General features: G+C 35.9%; 1 protein-coding gene across 11 annotated transcripts; it reads left to right on the top strand.

The window, feature by feature from the left end:
• Positions 1 to 1228: 1228 nt before the first annotated feature.
• Positions 1229 to 17349, top strand: LOC118733625 (protein 60A). 11 transcript variants are annotated; one of them, XM_036463112.1, is made up of 7 exons: positions 1229 to 1409; positions 6459 to 6682; positions 7074 to 7670; positions 14012 to 14184; positions 16279 to 16715; positions 16796 to 16963; positions 17031 to 17291. In XM_036463112.1, exons 3-7 carry the CDS (start codon positions 7279 to 7281, stop codon positions 17289 to 17291), a joined length of 1431 nt encoding a protein of 476 aa, XP_036319005.1. In that variant the 5' UTR covers positions 1229 to 1409; positions 6459 to 6682; positions 7074 to 7278. The 11 variants fall into 11 exon arrangements, with proteins under 11 accessions (XP_036319005.1, XP_036319010.1, XP_036319003.1 ...); XM_036463117.1 differs by having other exon boundaries at positions 1229 to 1363; XM_036463114.1 differs by lacking the exon at positions 1229 to 1409 and adding an exon at positions 1736 to 1874.
• Positions 17350 to 22146: the final 4797 nt, after the last annotated feature.

Genomic DNA, 22146 nt, shown 5'->3' on the forward strand with positions numbered 1-22146 from the left:
GTGGTCTTATATAGGTATTTTTTTCTAATCATATGTCATTTTGATCATGACAGCACTTTCCCACTGGAAATCTTGACAGTAAGTCTGTATCAAATCTCCACGGAACGTTTGAACAAGGTTGGGAAATAATGCAAACTTATTTAAAAAGCGAATCTTGTGTAGCCGAAACAGTGCGTTCAGTGAAAAGAAGTTTGGCCGAAATGGGGCATCCGGCGCGCCTGCTGTACCCAAATTTGTGCAAAAAGTTCGTGAGACTGGCATGCTAGGGGACAACACTCGCGGTTCCCGCCGTCGTACGGTGGACTTTGACGAGAATTTTTCTGCCGTAGACGAGAGTGTGCGACCCACTTCTAGAACATCGACTTACCATAGACCTCCAAAACTCAAAGTTCACACACCAGCCTGATGCGAATTTAGCACGAAGACCTCGAATTAACCGCTTACAAGGTCTAATTGACAATTGAAAACACACTATCATCCGCTTCATTATCGCATCTCAGTTTGGGCCTTGGAGCAGCTCGGAATGGGCAACGATTTTGCTCAAAAAATTAACTTTTCTGACGAAGTGCATTTTTATCTCGGCGGCCATGTTTACAAGCAAAATTGCCACATCTGGGGGATCGAAAAAGCCGCACGTGATCGTCGATAAGCCAATGCATGCTCAGAGAGTGACAATTTGGTGCTGATTTTGGAACGGTGGCATCATTGTGTTCCATAAGTAATGAAAATGTTTGCTCTTTAGAATCAACCAATAATACATAAACCGAAAAAATTTGAGTTTGTTAATTTTTTTTTAATATTTAAAAAGAAGCCACTATATGGTCCAACCTTTATTTTCTACTTTTCCAACGATGTACCGCACTCTCAAAACGGCTTATAAACGAAAGAGTTATGATGAAAACTTGATTTTTGTTATTTTTAGGGCGAATATTTTTATGAGACAAAATCCTAAAAGCGTGTGGGGGGAGGTGATAACAAACTTTTTTTCTTTCCTATGTTTACCGATCCGATCTAATACATATACCTACTATCGACAGTAGATACACTATAGTATGTATGCATGTTAGTATGTATGTATGTAAATTCTTAGCAATGCGAGTAGAGTGTGGAGCGCCGGCAATTGCGATGGTAATGGCGCTAGATTGCTGAGCAGAACAGGTTCGTCAGCGTTGCCTCCATGCCTCAATTGCCGCACTACCCATTGCCCATTGTTGAATCGGATCGGATTGTCGATCGAATTGAGTCTACTACCACCGGCCAGCCACCACACTCAGTTATTTCTGGAAGTTCGCGCAATGCACTTCAATGCTACGGGTTGTTGTGGTGGCGCCCTCAATTGGTTTCGCTTACAACAAATACGGCAGTAATATAAGGAAAATACAAACAAACAAACAAACAAACGCATATATGTACATAACAATCGTATAATAGAAATAAAAGTGCACATTTGTGTGTATGTACTTAGTACAAAAATATAGAAAATGCTCAGCAGGCGTGTGTAGTGTGGAGCAAGTGCGTCGAGATTTACTAAACTTATTATGGTTAAATTTGTAGTATGTTTATGTGCGCATTGATGTGTTTTAAAAGGTTCGCACCTTAGTTTACGATTTTATTTTGTTCAATAAGTGCGTGCAAAACAAGTATGTATAAGGAAAGGATATAAGGTCCTAAAATGTGTTTAAATAAATATTAGTGATACTATATTTTCATAAACAATGCAAGAAACTATAACGAAATAATAATTTCATCAATTTGAGTTACATATGTGCACATTTATAAAGTGGATGCTATCGTTACCATTGATCAATGATCAGATGTACATCTCTACAAATGTATCTCTTGGATTGTCAGTAGCTGCTGTTGTTGTAAAATGCGTTGGTGGTCTTCCTTTTTATAAGCTTTTTTATTAAACTTTTTCTTACGCACATTTTTGCATATAAGTATATGTACAAACACAATGTATCTACATACATATCCACTTTAGGGTGGTCCATAAAAAAATCAAATTAACGATTTTTTTTTTAGTCTCACCCTCTCAATCGATAATACCCGGTCACAGATATCACAAAGAAATTTTGGTCCCGATTCGAGACGGTTAAGGCGTGTCGCAAAGGGATCAAAGGCCAGATGCCTATATGGAGACTCAATAAGTTCAAAATATTTTTTTAATTTTTAATTTAATACCCAAAACCCATACTACTAAAGTCGAAGATATCACATATAAATTTTGGTCCCGATTGGAGTCGGTTAAGACGTCTTCATAGGGTAATTTGAACTTTGACCCCTGTGTACCACGCCTTAACCGAATCTAAACAGGGCCAAAATTTATATACAGGTATGACTGTGTGTACATACATACATACATACATTTTGAGCAGCTTTATTCCCGTGCTTTCTTCGCGCATCTCCTCCAATATCTTAATTCTCTGCTCAAACGCTTTATTGTTGTCGTTATTTCGCATATTTCACGAGCATCCTAATGTATGTAAAATCTACTATACATATGTGCATATGTATGTATGCATACTTACTTCAAAGTGAATTTTATTGTTTATGTGTACATATGTATACACTGAAGGCCACTTGATTAGGGTTTGATCCTTAGTATTGGCAGTTTTCCTTTTGTTTATTTAATATCCATAAATTTTTTATGAAAATATAGCATATTCTTAACACCCGTCGTTAGGCGGACGGGTCAGCCCAGACCTTTTTCTACTTTACTTATAAAGTAAACGTATAGCTATTTGAAATCTTTTGAATTTTCCTAAAATTTTATTAGCCATCCTCGAAGAAATAAATCAGGATCAAAAAGACAATAAAAGGATAGTTACAAGGATGCTTCGCTGTTAACAAAATAATCAAAAAGACAATAAAAGGATTGTTACAAAGATGCTTTGCTGTTAACATCACATTCGTACCTAATGGGTCCAGCCAGACACAGTGCGAGAGTCAATTTTCCACACCAAAAAAAGAAAATGTATGTACTCGCGAAACTGCTGGCCAAATATGGTAAAACTGAGTTTTTAGTCCTTTTTAATCTGATGTAAGGATTTTTAAAGACTTTCAAGGATATGATTAATGCAAAAAAAAATATTTTAAAACTTAGTGTAATGTAGAATCACAATATAATAATAGATTAGCGCTTACACATATGTTAGTGTTTGGCCGAGCTTCTCCTCCGACTTGTGGCGTGCGTCTTGTTGTTGTCACACAAAGAGGAGGGACCTACAGTTTTACGCCGACTCCGAACGGCGATTGTATTTTTATGAGAAGCTGTTTTTTCATGGCAGAAATACACTCGGAGATTTTCCACTGCCTGCTGAGGGACGACCGCTGATAAGAAAAACCTTTTTCTATATTTTTTGCGATGTTTTGACCAGGGCTTGAACCCAGGTGCTGATGAGTGAAAGCGCGCACTGCTTACCACTACACCACAGCGGCCGACAGAATCACAATGCGGGAATCAAATGAAAGAAAAAATTCTGTGGAATTGAAAAAAAAAATTTGGTGAACAATGACAAGGATTGCATGTATTTTTAACACATTATCCTTCAAAGTTTTTAATAGTTATTAAAAAAAAAATATATACATATATATTTTAAGGACTAATATGTACACTGCAACACCATGGAATTTGGTCCTTCTAACTTTATCAGACCCACCAAAAAACCATGCAAATCCGATTTTCAAACTTTGTACAAATTTCGCAAATTTTCACCAAAATTTCAGATTTTTTTGAGCAAACAGTTTTATAGCCGCCCGTTCAATTCTAGTGCAATAAAGTGCAAGTTTAAGTGGTTGTAAAATACCATTGATTTTTTTGAAATTTTTCTTTTGTCGAGCGTACTCTGTATGGAAGAAAAGACGTGACACCGTAAAAAAAATTAAAAAAATCAACGATATTTTGCAGCTACTTGAAACGTACATTTCATTGTACTAAAATTGAATGGGCTACAAGACTGCATACCAGAAATTTTTCCGAAAATCTTATTAAGTCATATACTGCCGGTCACTTGAATACGGGCGGCCTTTGTTGATTTTTTTAAATTTGTTTTAAGTTTGAAAATGGGATTTTTTTGTTAAAGGATATGCTATATTTATAAAAAAAGTTTATGAATATTAAATAAACAAAAGGAAAACCGCCGATACCAATCAAGTGACCGGCTGTGTATGTATGTATGTACATATGTATGTAGATATGAAAATGTATACGCTTAATGCTGGAATGCCTATTGGCACTCGCTATCCGCGTGTAATACAATTATTTACATACAACAACAAATCAAAACAAAAAGTATTAAGTATTTAAATGGCGTGTAAATACAAAGAAATTGCTGAGATAAAAAATATTTAAATTTTTGTAAATACTTTCATACATACATATCCAGCTCTAACCGCCAAAAAGACTTAAGAGAAATTTTGTAAACATTTGTTTTTTGATGCAGAAATACTATGTCTGGTTGTTCTAGAAACATTTCTGTTTCAAAATAAAAATTTTGGAAAAAATATTGATTACCTCTTATTGGTGGTTAGGTTAATGCAATATTCGGCGCTACGTTTAAAGCGGCGCCATACATTTCGAAAATGGAGTGACTAAATACTAGACTACATAAACACTATGTATTTTTGTATGACGAAAAACTAAATCATGCGGAGTTTCTACCCGAAGGCAAAAAGCTCTCAAAAGCTAGAAGTTATAGTATAACTAAAGCAGTAACATATTATATTGTCCTGCAAGGTATGCATTATGGTTGCTCCACCTACCCTCTTTTTTCTATGAAACCCGAAGCCTGGACCCAAAAAAACTATGACTGCCACTACCGCCATCCAGGCAAGAAATACTACGTGCGATCTTGTGACGTTTATTATAGCTGAAATGTAAAGGAGCGCAAATTCGGCGTCGGATTAGTGGTGGGAGAAAGACTCGGTTGCAGACTACTGTCACAATCCGTTCCAAAGCGTGAGTCCTCAACACTTTGTTCATTTACGCCCAGGTCTCGACGGAGAAGGCCTAGGTGAACTAGGGTCCCTTCTATGAGCGTTTGGAGCGCACAGAATGGGCAAGGACGGTTTCGAAGGGCAGAAAGAACATGTGCCCAGCAATGAAAGGAAAGCTCAACATCGTAAAGGTGCAATCACAACAGACCACCGAGCACTCTTCGATAAACCGACATAAGCAAGTCGTGGAACCATTTTTGCCGGCATTACATATCGCCGCTTCCACCGAAGAAGTAGTCGGATTTCAGGGACCCATAACGAAAAAAAACGCCCAAAAATTGTATCAGAAACTTAGGAAACTTACGGGAAGGTTTCAAGACCAGGGCGAACTCCTATATGAACAACAACGGCGACCTTGTGACCAATGTCCAAAATATCGAGCCCTAACCGCCAAAATAACGTGAGCGACATTTTTTTCAAAATTTTCTTTTTGATGCAGAAATGCATCTAGATGCTCTAGGAATATTTCTGCATCAAAAAGAAAATTTTGAAAAAAATGTCGCTTACGTTATTTTGGCGGTTAGGGCTCGATATATGTATGTACTTAAATTATGGAGCCCCCAGTCTATGACAATGGAATCGATGTCCGATCGCGCGATTATGACGAAATACGAACATAAATTTTGCGGCTGAAAAATAACAAAGCTACTGAAGCTGACGGCGATGAGTTGATACATGCACCAACTTCTATGGAAAATACGGACTGACGAAAGAGCCAACTACCGCGGTAGCAGCCTTTTGAACATCGGCCCCACGGTCTTATTGAGCGTGTTGTGTGCAACGATCTGATTGGGCCTTATCACTTTAGTTTTAGTCCAGGTACATACATATATCCACCACAAATCAGGTGTATGTATGTTAGGGTGGTCCAAATATGCATGTGAAAAAGTAAAGTAGGAATTTTTATGCTTTCACCCGCTAGGATTGTTCTATACCGAAAAAAATTCCCTTATTTTTTTAATTTGAAATCAAAAAATATTTAGAGGTCGCTCAAAGCGCCAAAAGTTTTCCATGTATTTAATATGGGGAAAAAACAACTTTTCGTAGAAATGGTATAGAATAGTTAAAAATCAATATTTTTCTACCAGAAAACTCTGTTTATGTGCAGGAGATTCCCAATAATAATACCCAATTGTTTATTTAACCATTTTTTCATTGAAACTGTAATTTATAGTTCCAGCAATAACCCAAAAAAATCCAGAAAAATGCAATGGAGCGACTAATAAACAATCGTTAGTATTAAAAAATGGTAAAATAAGCAATTGGGTATTATTATTGAAAGTCTCCTGAAGAGAACTAGAGTTTACCGATCGAAAAATATTGACTTTCAAGAATTCTTTCCCATATAAAAATGTGATTATTACTAAATTTAAACTTAATTTTTGATTGCGTTCAATCTCCTACCGTGGCGGCCTATTCGGATGTTGTGAACAACTCAAATGTGTATTTTGTTCATTCAGCTGCGAATCTTCGGCGAATTTCAGTGAAAACAATACAAACATACGAAGTCAAATAATTACTTTTCCGTTAAACAAATTTGTACCAAACTCGCAAAAAACATTATTCCAAAAGTAGAAAAAAACAATAAAATCAACAAATAAATAAATAAACCCGAAATAGTGCCGGTATACGCAAGAAACATTTTATATAACACAACGCGCGACTTATGTACATAAATACGTATGTATGTATAGCTCATTCTACAAAATAAAATAGTTTAAATAAAAATTTCAAACATTGCAAAAAATGAAAAATATTTTAAATATTGTAAAATAATATTTGAGTAACTGTTCAATTAAATAAACGATTTAGATATCGATAATCGCGACTTCATGCGAACAATTGCGTTGAAAAAATTTTTCAATTTGAATGCATAAAAGAATATTAAAACAACAAAAAAAGCATTTACTTTTTGCAGAAAAATGTAGTCTGCATTGCACATATTTTTTTTAATGTTAACAAATTCAGACAACAAGAGAAAAATATTACGCGCCGCGGCTACAGAATTTTCTCATTTACATACATACACATATACACACCTAAATGCATGCATTTTCTAAAACTTGTGTATTTAGTAATTCCTACGAAAAGTGTATGCCAATATCCTAAATCGCAACGTCCAACCGTCCAACGCAATAAAACTGATGATTTGTTATTTGTTAAGCAAAAACAATTGAAATCTGCAAAATATCAACTAAAATATTTGCCATACAAACACACTTAACCCATCTACACTCGCACTTCGATTCTCACAAAAAAAATAAAAATAAGATAAAAAAAATGCATTTAAACATTTCATATTTACGTAAACGTCTGAGAAGTACCTCGACCACCAGTCACAGCGCCACACACCTGAATGCTCTCAACAACGCACTCCATCGCCTGTGCTGTTCAGTCTTGCGGATCCCATTTCTCGTGTTGCTGCTGCTGTGCCAGCTAAGTGTAGATATAGATTATAGACTATGGAGTGGACAAGGCGGCAGTGCTGGTGGTGGTCCACGTATGTTGGTAGCAGCCAGTCAATCTGGCATTTACATAGATAATGGCGTCGATCAGACGATAATGCATCGCGTCTTGGACGACGATGACAAAATGGATGTGTCCTATGAGATTTTGGAATTTCTAGGATTATCGGAGAGACCACGACGGAAGCACAGTCATTTGTCGCTGAGGTAAGTGGAACAAAAAAAAAACATCATTGAACGATATTAAAATTTACAAGTACCGTTTCGCATGTAGCAGTTAGTTAGTTAAATAAATATTTATATAATAAATATGTTACAGAGCAAGAGACAATGCCAACATATATACATATTTCTAAATTGAGTCCGGAATGCCCAACTATCGATAGTTTTCCAGCTCTACGAAAATAGTATCGATATTGACATCAAATTTATCGATAATATCGATATTTACATAAAATTTATAGATTTTAAGATGTCGATATTGACATCAAATTTATTGATAATAGTATCGATATTGACATAAAATTTATAGATTTTAAGATATCGATATTGACATAAAATGTATTGTTAATAGTATCGATATTGACATTAAATTCATCGCTTGAGCAACTTATCCCTGAATTCCTAAATATACTCGTATATGTCCAGACAATGGATTTATGTGTAAAATTTAATTTTAAGGTGGAGTAACTATGTACAAACCTGACAGTCTTAAACTAAAATTCAATAATCGAGCACTTAAAGATTTATCCATTTCAAATTCTAAATTTAATTAGCGCTAAGTAAAAACTTTCCCGCTTTTACCGATCGCAAACATATCCATTAGTGACTATTTTTAAAGCTCAGTATAGCCATTTGTTCCAATTTTTTTCTCAAACTACATAGTTTGTTCTGGAGTATCTCATTTCATTAGAAAATATGTATGTATGTATGTACATAAAATAATTTTGTTTTCATTCGTATGTATGTTTGAAGGGATGCTCTTTCGTGCACATGCTTGCTTAACAGACTAGCTGACCACGGTGCAGCGAACAGAGGTGGCGCCGTCAGTGGTACCGCTACTTTGGTTTTGCCGATTTTGACAGTTGTGGTAACTTGTAAACAAACCTTTGTTTACAAATCAGCGAAAGAGAAATTTAATTATATGTGAAAAATCAGTTTAAATTGTGTTAATTTGCAATTTGTGAGTGATTTTTGAGTTGAAGACTGCGTAAAAACTAATAAAATGAAGTGCTGTGTGTTAAATTGCGACAACCGTCAAGATGCAAGATGCGTAGATGCAAGTGTAGCGCTGGACGAATCGCTGCATTTTGTGTACATAGGGCACGGCAAAGCCGTTCCCGAAATGTTTCTTTATTATTACATTAACAGCATTTCCTCAAAATGAGTTTGCTTCTGCTCCAAGCAGCCTCCATTAGCAAGTTAACTAATCAATCCCGCGGAGATGTTGCCGCAGTCGTAATTACAAAGCAATGGAGTGCACTAAAATGTTACCTATTCTCTAATAGATTAGGAGAAAAATGCAATATTTTCGCGTTTAGCAAAATTAAAACACGTTTTTCGCTGTAAAGTGAACAGTTGTGGAAGTTTTAACTCGTTCTTATTTTCGCTCTATTCTTTGTTTACTTGTGGTACACAAATGTCAACGCCCAGGACGGCGCAATCTTGTATTCTATCATTCTTGCTAGCTGACTACTTTGCCGGTTTGCCTTATCTTAGATCAAATATTTACATAAAAACTAGTTTTATATTCACTTATATGTCCATATTATTTATGAATTTAGATATTTATGTATACTCTGCTCACTTTTGCACTTCTAATCGATATTGCTCGCGTCGTTTTCAGCTGTAATTGTTGACATATTTTGTTGTGTTTACTTTTTAATCTTAATATTATTTATTTTTGTAGTTGTTTCCTTAATTGAGTTAGAAAATGCATATTTTTTTTTATTTGCATAGAAATTCAATTATCTGCATGTATAGTATATGTGTACATATGCACATATACATAAATATATGTATTTTAGACCGTACCTGAAAAAAGTTCGCCGTTCGCCATTCATATTCGAATCCAAAGTATTTTTTCAAGGCAATTTGGAATAACAATTTTTTTGCTGAACATAGGGTTTGCTTTTTTGCATTTTTCGTCATATCTTCGGCATGTACAGTCGGATCTGAAAGTATGATACATCGATTTTTTTTTCTCGAGGAGAAACAAAGTTCATTGACCTCAAGTACCCCGTTCTAGTACTTACCCACCAGGGCTCATTTTTTATCACCCTAACGTACCACCCTAATATCAGCAAATTAGAATGGAACGTTCGTAACGCAGGAAATGGGTATTTCCAATCTGGCGGTACGTGACACTTGTATGACAAAATGTTAAAAAAAAATTTAAAAAGTCAAAATTTTATTCAGTAAAAAATTACAACTGTTGGTAGTAGCGAAGCGATTTAAAGTTATTAGTAAACATCATACGAGCTTACGTGACGTTACAAAAAAAACAAAAGTGGATTTTTACTTCGATTAAAAAATGGCAAAACTCTGCGAATCTATTTGTATAAAAGTTATTGTAGTTATATTGGAAATAATTAAGGTTAGTTTTCCAAGTTCTTAAATGTAGAAATATTTTCTGCTTTATGCATTTACAGTGACGAGCAAAACTGTAACATGGAGTAACACTTTTTATTTCAGCCGTCGCTACCTTTCCAAGTTCTAACGACATTCATACTGTTGTTGTATATTTTTATTGGTACATCTTTGCTTCCTCTGTCATAACGATTTGAAGTCAATTCAACAACATTAACAAAACCAGCAGACAAAAATGTAAATTAAGGCAAATGTTACAGTTTTGCACTCATATATTTTTAACAACTTTTTGACAATTTTCACAAAAAAAAAGAATTATTAACACAATGTTCAGTATTCTTTTGCTTTTTTTAGTTCCTGGTTGCAATTTGGCATACCTAATGTGTATCTCTGTAAAAGTTCTGGAGGTATAGCCTCCCATATATCCTTGGTTTGCTTTCACAGCTCATGTACTCCATTGGACGGACTTGGATATTTAGTAAGCTGCGCTTTTAGCTGATTTCGCAAATTCTCGATGAGATTCATGTCCTCGGATTGTGGAGGTCATTTCAAATTGGCAAATTTTTTCTTTTGTTCCAGTCTTTGCGAACATGTGCAGTGCGTTTCGGTTGATTTTTCAGCAGAAACTCTAATTTTTTCGACTACATAGCTCAAATTTTGTTGAAATATGAACAGATACTGTTCCTTACGCATAATGCGTACTAACGGACCAACAAAATTTTTGAAATACAACCCCAAGCAATTAAGATCCTACCACTGTGATTCACAGTTTGCCTTGCATGATGCGCTTAGGCTTAATTTGGGTCTTTGATTCAATACCATGCCCGGCTATCTGATTGAAAGCGATTAATTAAGTCTTCTTAGTCCAAATAACCCTCAATTAAATCTTAAAAATGTGTTTTTTATTGCATTCTGTAAGGCCTAACATATCCCAATAGGCAACGGTCCGGTTTTCGTGCGATGCAGCAAAACGCTGCCACACTCGCACATGTATTTTGATCAAATTTGCTTTTTTTTCTTTTATGATCCATTGCGCTCAATTTGGCAATTTTTCGCCTCACTGTCTACTGATTTGCATTCAATTTTAATACCTTAAGCGCTTCTGTAGTAGTGGCTGCAGCGCTACTTGCTACTAAGTTCACAAGATATCGGACTGTAATATATTTTGACAGACTTCCTTTGCCCTTAGTAACACTTTAGGCTATATTTTTTCTCAGTCTTAACATTTTCATGTGGCAAACTTCGCAATTTTTTGCCACTTTCCCTGCGGTCCCGCCTTTCCGCAGTAAATCTATTATTTACATTTATGTTTCCTGATTAACCATATTATTTATTGGTGATCACTTCTTGAATAAATTACAATACAGAAAAAAGTCATCTGACTTCCAACTAAGCAAAAGATAACTGTAAAATGCAAAACTGAGAGTGTGTGCAAAACTGTAACATCTGCCTTAATTTACATTTTTGTCTCCAGGTTTTTTTATTGTTGTTGGATTGACCTCAAATCGTTATGAGAGCGGGAGTAGGGGTGTACCAATAAGAATATACAACAAAAGTATGAAAGTCGTTAGAACTTTGAAAGATAGCGGTGGCTGAAATAAAAAGTGTTACATCATGTTACAATTTTGCTCGTCACTGTATGTCGGACGCACTTTTTATTTTGACATCAGCGGTTCCATTTTTTTTGCAAATCTATGTCTTACTACGTTTCAACTAAACATGCCAAATGTGAAACAAATCAGACATAAATAGGAGTTTTCAAAATATCTCGACCCTGGCGTCAACTAACGAGACCATTTTTGGCAAAAATGTTTCTGCTTACATAACCAATATATGTATATTATAAAAGCAGCCAATCGGCCCAAGTTAGATATATATTTTTATTTTATTTTTTTTCCGCGGTAGATTTATCGCTGAAATCGCCCTTATGTTTTAATATGCACCCATTTTCTGGGGCTCCATTTCGTCTACAAATCGCTTGTTTCATATTCCACAAGGGGAATGCATTGTTGCATTCGTGTGCAAGTATTACTTTTCATACTTGCGAAATTGTATTCAATAGCTGTGAAAAATAAAGATTCGAATTACCGAAAAAACGGAGCAATGCAAAAAATTTGGTTCATGTAGATTTACATATGTACATTAGACTGCATCACCAAAAAAAGTTGCGGGTTTTCCGCCGGAATTACAAAATGTATTATATTTTAACTCGTCCACCAAAATATTTCGGAAAAATATTAAGATTTAAGCGAGCTGGGCCGATTTGAAAATACCTCCAAAAATGAAGTTTTTTATGAATAAAAATAGTTTCTTAAAGAACTTTTTGTAAAAAGTCCACTCAGATGACAAATTAGATTAAGCTTAAAAAATCTGCATAAAAATATTTGAAAATCTTTTCAACGGAATCGTAAGAATGAGATTTTTGATGCTGTTTTTTACTTTTTTCAAAGATTGGTTTACGAAAAACTGGGCCAAAAATGTTCTGATTTAGACTTATGGAATCTCAGTAGAAAGGTATTTTCACACTGTTTTTATTTCTGGCCAAAAAAACGTCATTCGTGTCCCATCTTGTTTTTTCGAATACCAACACATCTTAATTCAACTTTGAATGACGTTCGTTCATCCTTCCCATTTTTCCCATACCAATCTTTGAAAAAAGCTAAAAAACAGCATCAAAAATCTCATCATTACGATTCCGTTCAAAATTTTTTTTAAATTTTTTTTTAAATATTTTTATGCAAATATTTTAAGCTTAAACCGTTTTGTCATTTGAGGGCATTTTCTAAAAAAAAATCTTTAAGAAACCCTTTTTATTCATAAAAAACTCCACTTTTGGAGGTATTTTCAAATCGGTCCAGCTCACTTAAATCTTAATATTTTTCCGAAATATTTCGGTGGACGTCTTAAAATATAATAGATTTTATAATTCCAATGGAAAAATAGTACCGATTTTTTTTTGTATGGGGAGTGATGCAGTCTAATGTACTTACACAAATCTGTGCACATAAATACATAAACATGTATCAATTTTAATATTTTTGCGCTCCGACCTGATAGATATCTGATTACTATTAGAAAAGCTCTTATTTTTTAAGTTTTGGCTTTGGGCGCTAGACAGGAATTCATTATTATATCCTAAGGGCATGTATGTAGTTGGCGAAAGAACTGGTGTCGAATGTTATTTCTACTTTTTGTGCACATTGTTATGGAAGAAAATTTACCAAAATTCAGTAGGAAATAATTGTGCATTCTAATATCTTTAGGAAACCAAAAAATCAAATAAAAAAAAATTTTAAATATGAAGCTCTCCCCGCTAGGATTTTTCAAAATGGAAAAAATACCCGTATTTTAAAAATAAAAGATATTTAGAACTGCCTCAAACCGCATAAAGTTTTCCATGTGCATATGTATTTTATATGGGGAAAAACACTTTTGCGTGGAAATGTTATAGAATTCTTGAAAATCAATATTTTTCGACCGGAAAACTCTGTTTCTCTTCAGGAAGCTTTCAAAAATAATAATACCCAATTGTTTATTTAACAATTTTTTAATACTAACGATTTTTGCGGGTGCCTCTATTGCATTTTAAGGGGTTTTTGGGTGACCCAAATATGATATTTCTTACAAAAAAATACGGGTATTTTTTATACCATTTAGCAAAATCCTAGGGGGTGAGAGTTTAACATTTTAAATTTGTTTTTGCACCACCGTAATCTATATGCATTTATAGACCAGAAATAAAACCTATAATTTGTCGATTGGTACATATATTTATTGATATTATTCATAACTTTATATATACATAAATATATGTATGTATGTCTGTAGTTCTCAATACAAAAGTCATTTGATATCGCTAGCTCTGCTTTATTTAATTTTTTTACTATTTATTAAATATCTGCTGATTTGTTAGTTCATGTTGACTATAATCCTTTAATATCTACATTTCACAATTCCAGAAAATCAGCACCACAATTTCTACTCGATGTCTATCATCGTTTAACCGAGGAGGAGAATAGTGAAACGCCTACGCGTTCAAAACGTGATCTCGAAGAACAGGAAAATTTCATAACCGATCTCGACAAGCAAGCCATCGATCAAAGTGACATCATAATGACGTTTTTAAATAAAAGTAAGTAAAAAATTTATACATACATATATATTCAAGGTTATATTTCCAAACAAATTTATGGTCGAAAGAGTTACATATATAATTTTTTTACCTAATTATTCTTCTTCTTGTTTCGCGCTGTAACTGGCTATACACTTTTGGCCGAGTTCAATAAAGCCCGGCAGTCGTTTCTCTTCTATGTCAACTGACGCCAATTGGGAATTCCAAGTGAAGCCAAGTCCTTCTCCGTCTGGTCTTTTCCAATGGAAACGTGGCCTCCCTCTTCCTCGGTGAATGACAGTACTCGGCGACGGAGTTTCTTTCCCACTACAAATTCAACATAGCTCCTTTACGCGCCAGCTGTTTTAGATGTCGCAAAGCCCACGCATTTTTTGCCTTGCCCCGTCCACCACATTTTTTTGGATGGCGGTGATATCTGCCTTTGTCCTCCCGAGAACATAAACTAGCCGGGCGGAGGCACCTTTCCATTAAGGGTCCGGACATTGCATGCCCTAAAATCAAAGTCTTTTAAACGCGTACTGTCAACAAGGCTTTGTTTGCCATTCATTGGAGTTTGGAGGTATAAAATCTCAATTTTTGACTTTCCTCAATGTGCGGGTTTCCCTTAACGCTCTCCGATAGGGTGCAGAATCGGGGCTTGATGCTTGACAGCAAGCTCTCCTACATACCGAATATAGAGGGTAAAAGAAGGTGTTAAAGAAGGTGTCGGTAGTCCTACATATATTGTTGCAATTTTATTCCATGGTGCCCTTATAACAGAGAGTGCTCAGGACAAGGTTATCATCGTTTAGCAACTGGGGAGAGTGGAAAGGTCTGCCTTAAATGGAATCAGCGAGGCACTTCGAAATACCCCTACCATGCGCTTAGTGCAATGTACTCCGCAATCCTCTAACGCTTTGGAATCATTTCGGGCCGAACTGATCCCTGCAGACCGTTGCTAGAATCCAAGCGTTACATATAAATATTCTGTTAGCAAGACGGAAATGAAGGCCCTTAGCTGGCAGTATTGAGGAACTGCCGGCTAGAAAGAAAATGATGAAGACTCCACTGGCTAAATAAGGTTTGCTTGTGGACAGATGGGCTCTTAGTCGGCTCAGCAAACGTTGGGCGAAAACTCTGGAATGCAAGGTGTGTAGCTTCTTCTGGCCACATGTCGAACGACGTCGGTCAAGGGAGGGGCTCTTATATCTGAACAAGTCACATCTTGTCTTGCTGTTGAAAGCTCGGTGCGGCGAGATTCAACATCCTCTCAAGTCCCCACACCAAGAGGCAACTATCCTGAGCTCGCTAACCTTATCCAATCGAAACAGATGATGCTACATACATGTACATATCGACATACATACATCTATTGTTCATATTTCACAAGTGGACGACTTAGCGACAGGTAAAAGCAGTCGACTGATTATTTGTCTTTTTGGCTTTTTTCTTTGCTCAAATTCCAAAAACTTTACTCCAACATACAAATGAACGTAAAATGAGCAATAAGGGATACATGTATGTAGGCACATTAAGGTGCCTCACCAAAAATAGTTGAGGTTTTTATTATTTATTTATATGGAATTATAAAATTTATTATATTTTAAGACTGGCGCCAAAACACTTTGGAAAAATATTATGATTTACATGAGCTGGATCGTTTAGAAAAAATTTCGAAAAATCTCATAATTTTGAGTCCGATGATAAAATTTTTAAACAATTTCATGAATACATATGTACCATCTAAGCTTAAACTTTCCTTTTTGACGGCAAGCGTAAAATAAAATGGAATTTATAATTCTGATGAAAAAAAAGAGTACCGACTTTTTTCTATGTAAAGTGATGCACCCTAATGCACAGATCCTTATGTGTGTGTTGGTAATGGATTTAGGCTTCTCCACTTCACCTTTGTGGTTGCAATTCAGTGCCGGTTGCATGCAACATTTTCGCATTTGTAGGAATATAAGTGACCGCATAATGGCTACCTAGCATCCAGCATACTATTGGATAGCTAATTTAGTTCTTACCTACTTGCATACATACTTACAAACAGTCCCAAAGAATAAAACTTATCTTCAAACTTTTGCTTACATTTTATTTTTCTCATTTACTTAGACCACCATGTCGATGAAGTGCGTCACGAGCATGGTCGGCGACTTTGGTTTGATGTTTCGGATGTACCCAATGATAATTACTTAATGATGGCCGAGTTGCGTATATATCAAAATCCAGCGCAGGGTAAATGGATGACCAGCGGAAAAGAGTTCACCATCTCTGTTTATGCGATTATTAATATGGAAGGTCAGCGAGAATTGGAGATGCTCTCCTCAGTTAATACGACCTCAGATTATCAAGGATGGTTGGAATTGAATGTGACACACGGACTGGATATTTGGCTGCATGGTTACAAAAGCAATAAGGGGCTCTATATTGGAGCACATGCGGTGAATAAGCCAGAACGTGAAGTAAAGTTGGATGATATAGGTTTGGTGCATCCGAAGGGCGATGATGAGTATCAGCCATTTATGATCGGATTCTTTCGTGGGCCAGAGGTGAGTATAAACTATTGACAGCTCTGCTCTGACTACAAATAAGGCTAATTAGAATGTTATTTTGTTGTTCCGTTTTGCAGCTCATTAAGTCCACGAATCGCCATAGTCGCCAAAAGCGCAATACGCCACATGTACGCCGACGCAAGAAGTCCGAAATGATCAACCCGTTCCTTGAGGGCACTATGGAGAATATGCGCAGTTGCCAAATGCAAACGCTATACATTGATTTCAAGGATTTAGGCTGGCATGTAGGTTGCTTGTGTTGCGATTCTTGAATTATTTCTTAAAAAAAAAAAATGGTTTTCTATCTTACAGGATTGGATCATTGCGCCAGAGGGTTATGGCGCCTACTATTGCAGCGGTGAATGCAATTTCCCATTAAATGCTCATATGAATGCTACGAATCATGCCATTGTTCAGACTTTGGTGCATTTGTTGGAACCGAAAAAGGTGCCGAAGCCTTGTTGTGCGCCAACACGTTTAGGTGCTCTACCCGTCCTCTATCACTTGAACGAAGAAAATGTTAATTTAAAAAAATATAAAAATATGATTGTGAAAAGCTGTGGCTGTCATTAAATGCATTCGAAAAGAACATTGAAAAAAGCGATATTAATAAAATTAAACTAATTAAGGAGACATTTATGTATGTAAATAATTATCTTTTAAGTGCCAAGGGGCCATACCGATACCTTCACCATAAAACTATAAAATTACCATATTAACTCGAAGGGCTAGAGCACCAGGTCTTACCGCCTACATAATGGCTACAAACTCGCCGGAAAGGTCGAAAGAGTGGAGATTTCCCTGGCTAACACATCCGAAGCTTTATTTGATGTTGCCATGACCAAAAGACGCCAGGCCCAAAATAGCTGCCTTATTATCCTAGAAAATGGCGACTAGCTCTCACCTTGACACTGGCATAAACTAATGCGTTTTAAGGGAAGAATGCATTCAGCGCTAGCGAATAATTCTGACTAAAAAACACTTACATATGAAGTCAAGCAGATTGATATTCTTGATTAGAGGGTTTCAGGGAATATGCGTGCTTAACTTGGTGTGTCATTTTGCGATGATGAGATGATGTATCCAGGCGGAGGTATCAAGCTCCTCGCGCCCCAGTCGGCTTTCTGAATGGCTTGCGGAATTCTATTTCAAGTCATGTATGTATAATCGGTATCCAGTCTTATCTTGGACGTAAATCTAGGAATTATATCGTCGTTTAAAGTGCAAAACCGCGTATCAACAAAATGCAAAACCGCGTATGTGAAGTTGTAGAAATTATTTTCTAGAGCGTAAAAACACTCATATTTCAAAATGGTTCTCTTTTTTATAAAGCAATCGCATTTCTGGCTAGTGTATTTCAGGACGAAAGGATAAGGATTGAGCCAAGAGCTTCTGTGAGCAAATCCAATCAGTTACGCGGTTTTGCAGAATGACGATACGCGGTTTTGTACTTTAAACGACGATATACATAAACTGCCTGAGCGTTATTTCTTTATATATATCCAGCGCTGTGAGTCGAAAGGCTAGTTCTCTCTGAACACTGACTACTAACGTTACTCTTTAGTATGCAGCTTCCCAGTTCTACTTTGCAGCATCGCAGTCGTGCGTCGAAATTTGAGATTTTCATTGGTGTTATGAGGCAACCAATGACATATTCTACTACAAATTTATCCTTTCGAAATGAAGAAGTATTGAAAACGTTTTAAAATCTGTCGTTTACGTTTTTATTTACGACGTAATTCAACGAACGACTGTCGATGCGAACGACTTACGACAACCAGAATAGAATGTAACAAATCCTCTCTCTAGGCATCAATTACAATGGGAAATACTGCCTGAGTGCTTTGAAAAATTGTTTTCGGGTTTTCGGGCTATCCACAATTCCATTCCATTCGAAAGGCTCCGCAGCGCAATTCTTTTGTTAATTGGGATGCACGGACGTCAGTAATCGTCTGACCAAGGAGACAGCAGTTTTTGTACGTTAACATCCAATATAGAAAAGCAGATGTAGGTACCCAGAGAAACATAGCGTATTTCTTACAGAATCACATATGTAACTAACGAATAAATGTAAGTAATAAATGCCTAAGTTTTGAATAAGTACTTTTTTGCCCCAAAACAATCACAAACATGGAATTGGAGAAAACTTAATGATAAAGAGCCCATAGCAGATTAGGAGAGGAAAATGGCCCTATCTTTGTATTTGGATTTGTTGCAATGAAATTGCTATTAAAAAAAAAACAGAGAATAATAACATGAAAGTAATACGCAGAGTCATTCACGCGATTACCTCTTTAACATCTTGATTCGCTCTGGGGCCTAGAAGCTAGGCGTGCATAGTGCAATATCAAATTACCGCCACTATTCTTATACGGAAACGGATCTAATTTAGGTACCATTTTGAATGCTCGCGTGATGTTAATGAATTCACAGTAAGTTTTACGCTACACAAACTTTCTGTAAAGTGTCGCGTAGGTCAGCACAAAGTATGTACATACATATATGCATACATACATATGTACATAAATATGTATATATAATAATTATTTACGCATGCGTTAAATAACCAGAAAAGACCGGCCTGGAACCGGGAAGGGCTAGTGTGTGGAAATATGTACATATGTATACGTATATATATGAATATGTTTGTACAAAGTTATAAAATCCAATACTTCAAGCTGAGAGTAAAAAAAAACCATACAAATGCCCTTACTGGCGCTGCAGGGCTGACGTTTGTTCCTGCTGATAATGCAGTGCAACGAATGGCATCCGTGTAGTGCATATACACACCTACATACATACAAATATGTTCGTAATTAAAACAAAATTTTGGTTGACATTAAACTCATTAATTATTAGAATAACGCTTCATAAATGGCTTTAGTTTAAGTTTCACTATTTCTATAAAACTTTTAATTTAATAACAACTATTATTTTTTTGAGATTTGCAGTCCTCTCATTCTTTCACTTCCGCTACGCACTGCTTTACCCACGGAACCCAAATATTACCCCCAGCTAGAATGTGAGCGGGCAAAAGCACTTTGCATGGCAACACTGCTGCCAAGTCGCTCGCTCGTTCGCCACTTCACTGTGTACATATTCAAAAAGTTTACCTTCATTCGAAGAGAAAATTCACAATCGACAGGATATCGCTCGAGCGAAGAGCGACAGGAAAATCTAATTGGAAAAAATTAATATTGGAATTAATTGTTAACGAATTTAAAATGCATTAATGTAACGATAAGGTAATGAAAATTATTGCAAAATCGTTGAATTTGTATTGCGAAAAAAGTGTATCGCAAAAGAATGCAACGAGAAACGCGTAAAATCGGGAAAATCGTGCTATCCGTAAATCAACTAAACTAAATGCGTGAAAAAACGTAAAAATGCAAAGTAGAGAAAAATGAAGAATACACGATTTTAGAAGTGCTGCAAGTGTTTTTGTACGTGTGCGTGTGCTTGTGTGTAGCGTTCACCTTGACGTAGGAAGAACCCAAAGAGCAGCGGGCCGAGCGTAAAATTCGCATGTGCATACATAAATACATACATACATATACTCGTGTACTTAGGCCTTATACATAAATCGAGTATCTACATACATATATAGTATATGCACATAACGTGTGTCCTAAAAGACACAAATACACGGTACACATTTTACCCTTGCGCGCATCAGCAGCAGCGACGACGACGAAGGGCTGGCTCGGTCGGTCATTGGGTGGGCTGAGTTGCAGGCTGGCAGCAGCAGCAGCAGCTGTAAAGTACGATGGAGTGTTTTCAGAGTTATTGCGAGGGTTGTGCGGCGTGCACTCTACTACATAGTTACATATGCAAGTATGTGCATCCTACGTGCGTGCATGCCAACTCATTTGGGTACTTGTGCTCGAGAGGATGTGATACTTGGATATGCGGCCAAAGGATGCACATTCGTTGATAATGAGACAGTGCGACAGCGTGTGGGGTATGACAAAAATATAAACCTATACGTCAACGTCAACGACAAAGACAACATTGATGGCGTTGCCGATTGCGCCAGTATACATACATACATAAGTATATAGGTAGTCAGTGTAAAGTGCAACAGTGATGTTTTAGGGGTACAATGACAAAGTTTGCAATAACATCGACGTCGTCTGTGACTCTGACAGTGACGGCACTCAGCGAGGCAGTGATGAGAGATAACTGACTAAACCTGCGACAACGACTACAAAAAAAAACAAGAATAACAAGAACAAAATAAAACAAGAACACAAGTGACACTTTTACTTACTACATAATGTATAGGTACTGTGTGTGTAACATATAAGTATTTAAAAAAAAACAAGGGAAATGAGAAATTGTTAAGTGTAGCAGAAAACGTAAAAAGCAAATCGATTGCGTAAAAATGCTGACAATATGAAAATGATGCATTTATGTACCTATGTGTAGCCGAGTGACAGCAAATTGTTGAAGTGATGGTGAAAAATGCATTGAAATTTGAAAAAAGTTGGAATGAAAGGAACTAAAGAAATGAAAATTTTGTACTAACAACATCTAGCAAAAAATGGGGCAAAGACTGTCCGAATGCATATGTATGTACCTATGTACATTAATACAATACATACTGCACTGTAAATTGGTGCATACATTTAGAAAAATATTTATGCAGACTGTTTCAGAGCTTTTGATGAATTATTATGTGCAAATATTAAAATTGTAAAAAAATATTTGGGTATAAGTACATACATATGCTACAAACGTGGTGGCCAATTCCTGTTCTGTGAAAACGTGAAGTGAAAACATTTTTCATCACTTCACATAAAATTACGATTCTGTAAATGTAAATAAATTAATTAGTCGAAAGTTTTTCACTGTGAAAACGTTTTTTCACAAATTTTTGTGGCTGTGAAAAAGAAGAGTTGGGCGTTTATCTCAAAACCATCATCTTGTAGTAAAGAATATGATTGTGTTAAACTCACAATAATTTACCAAATAATTTCTTGCTAGATGTTAATGGAATAGCCTTTAATAATCGAGAATCGCTTAAAATGATAACTATATCGAAACGATAAAATTAAAAAATTTAATTTTCACTGACATTGAATTTTTCATTTTTACTTCATACTTTCACAGAACCAGAATTGGCCCCTTGTATTGTTAGTATCGGAATTTTGATTACATTGAACAAACAAATATTATGTGCTAAGTTCGCCTTATAGTGCGTAGGCAACTGAGTCAACTGGGTTCATCGATTTGAATCCCGCTGAAGAAGTCTGATGAGGAGATATGGTGATCTCCGAAATAGCTATAACTTCTACCATTTATAAATTATTGGTAATTTTTCCACAATAGTTTTTATTAAAAAAAAGGCCTTAAGCTCAATAAAATTGTTGAATATATGTAACTGTTATAAGGCCATAAACAACAAAAAACAAACAAACAAATACTA

This window comes from Rhagoletis pomonella, unplaced genomic scaffold (assembly GCF_013731165.1).
Source record: "Rhagoletis pomonella isolate Grant_MI unplaced genomic scaffold, Rhpom_1.0 Rhpom_scaffold_00002, whole genome shotgun sequence".
Taxonomy (NCBI): Eukaryota; Metazoa; Arthropoda; class Insecta; order Diptera; family Tephritidae; genus Rhagoletis; species Rhagoletis pomonella.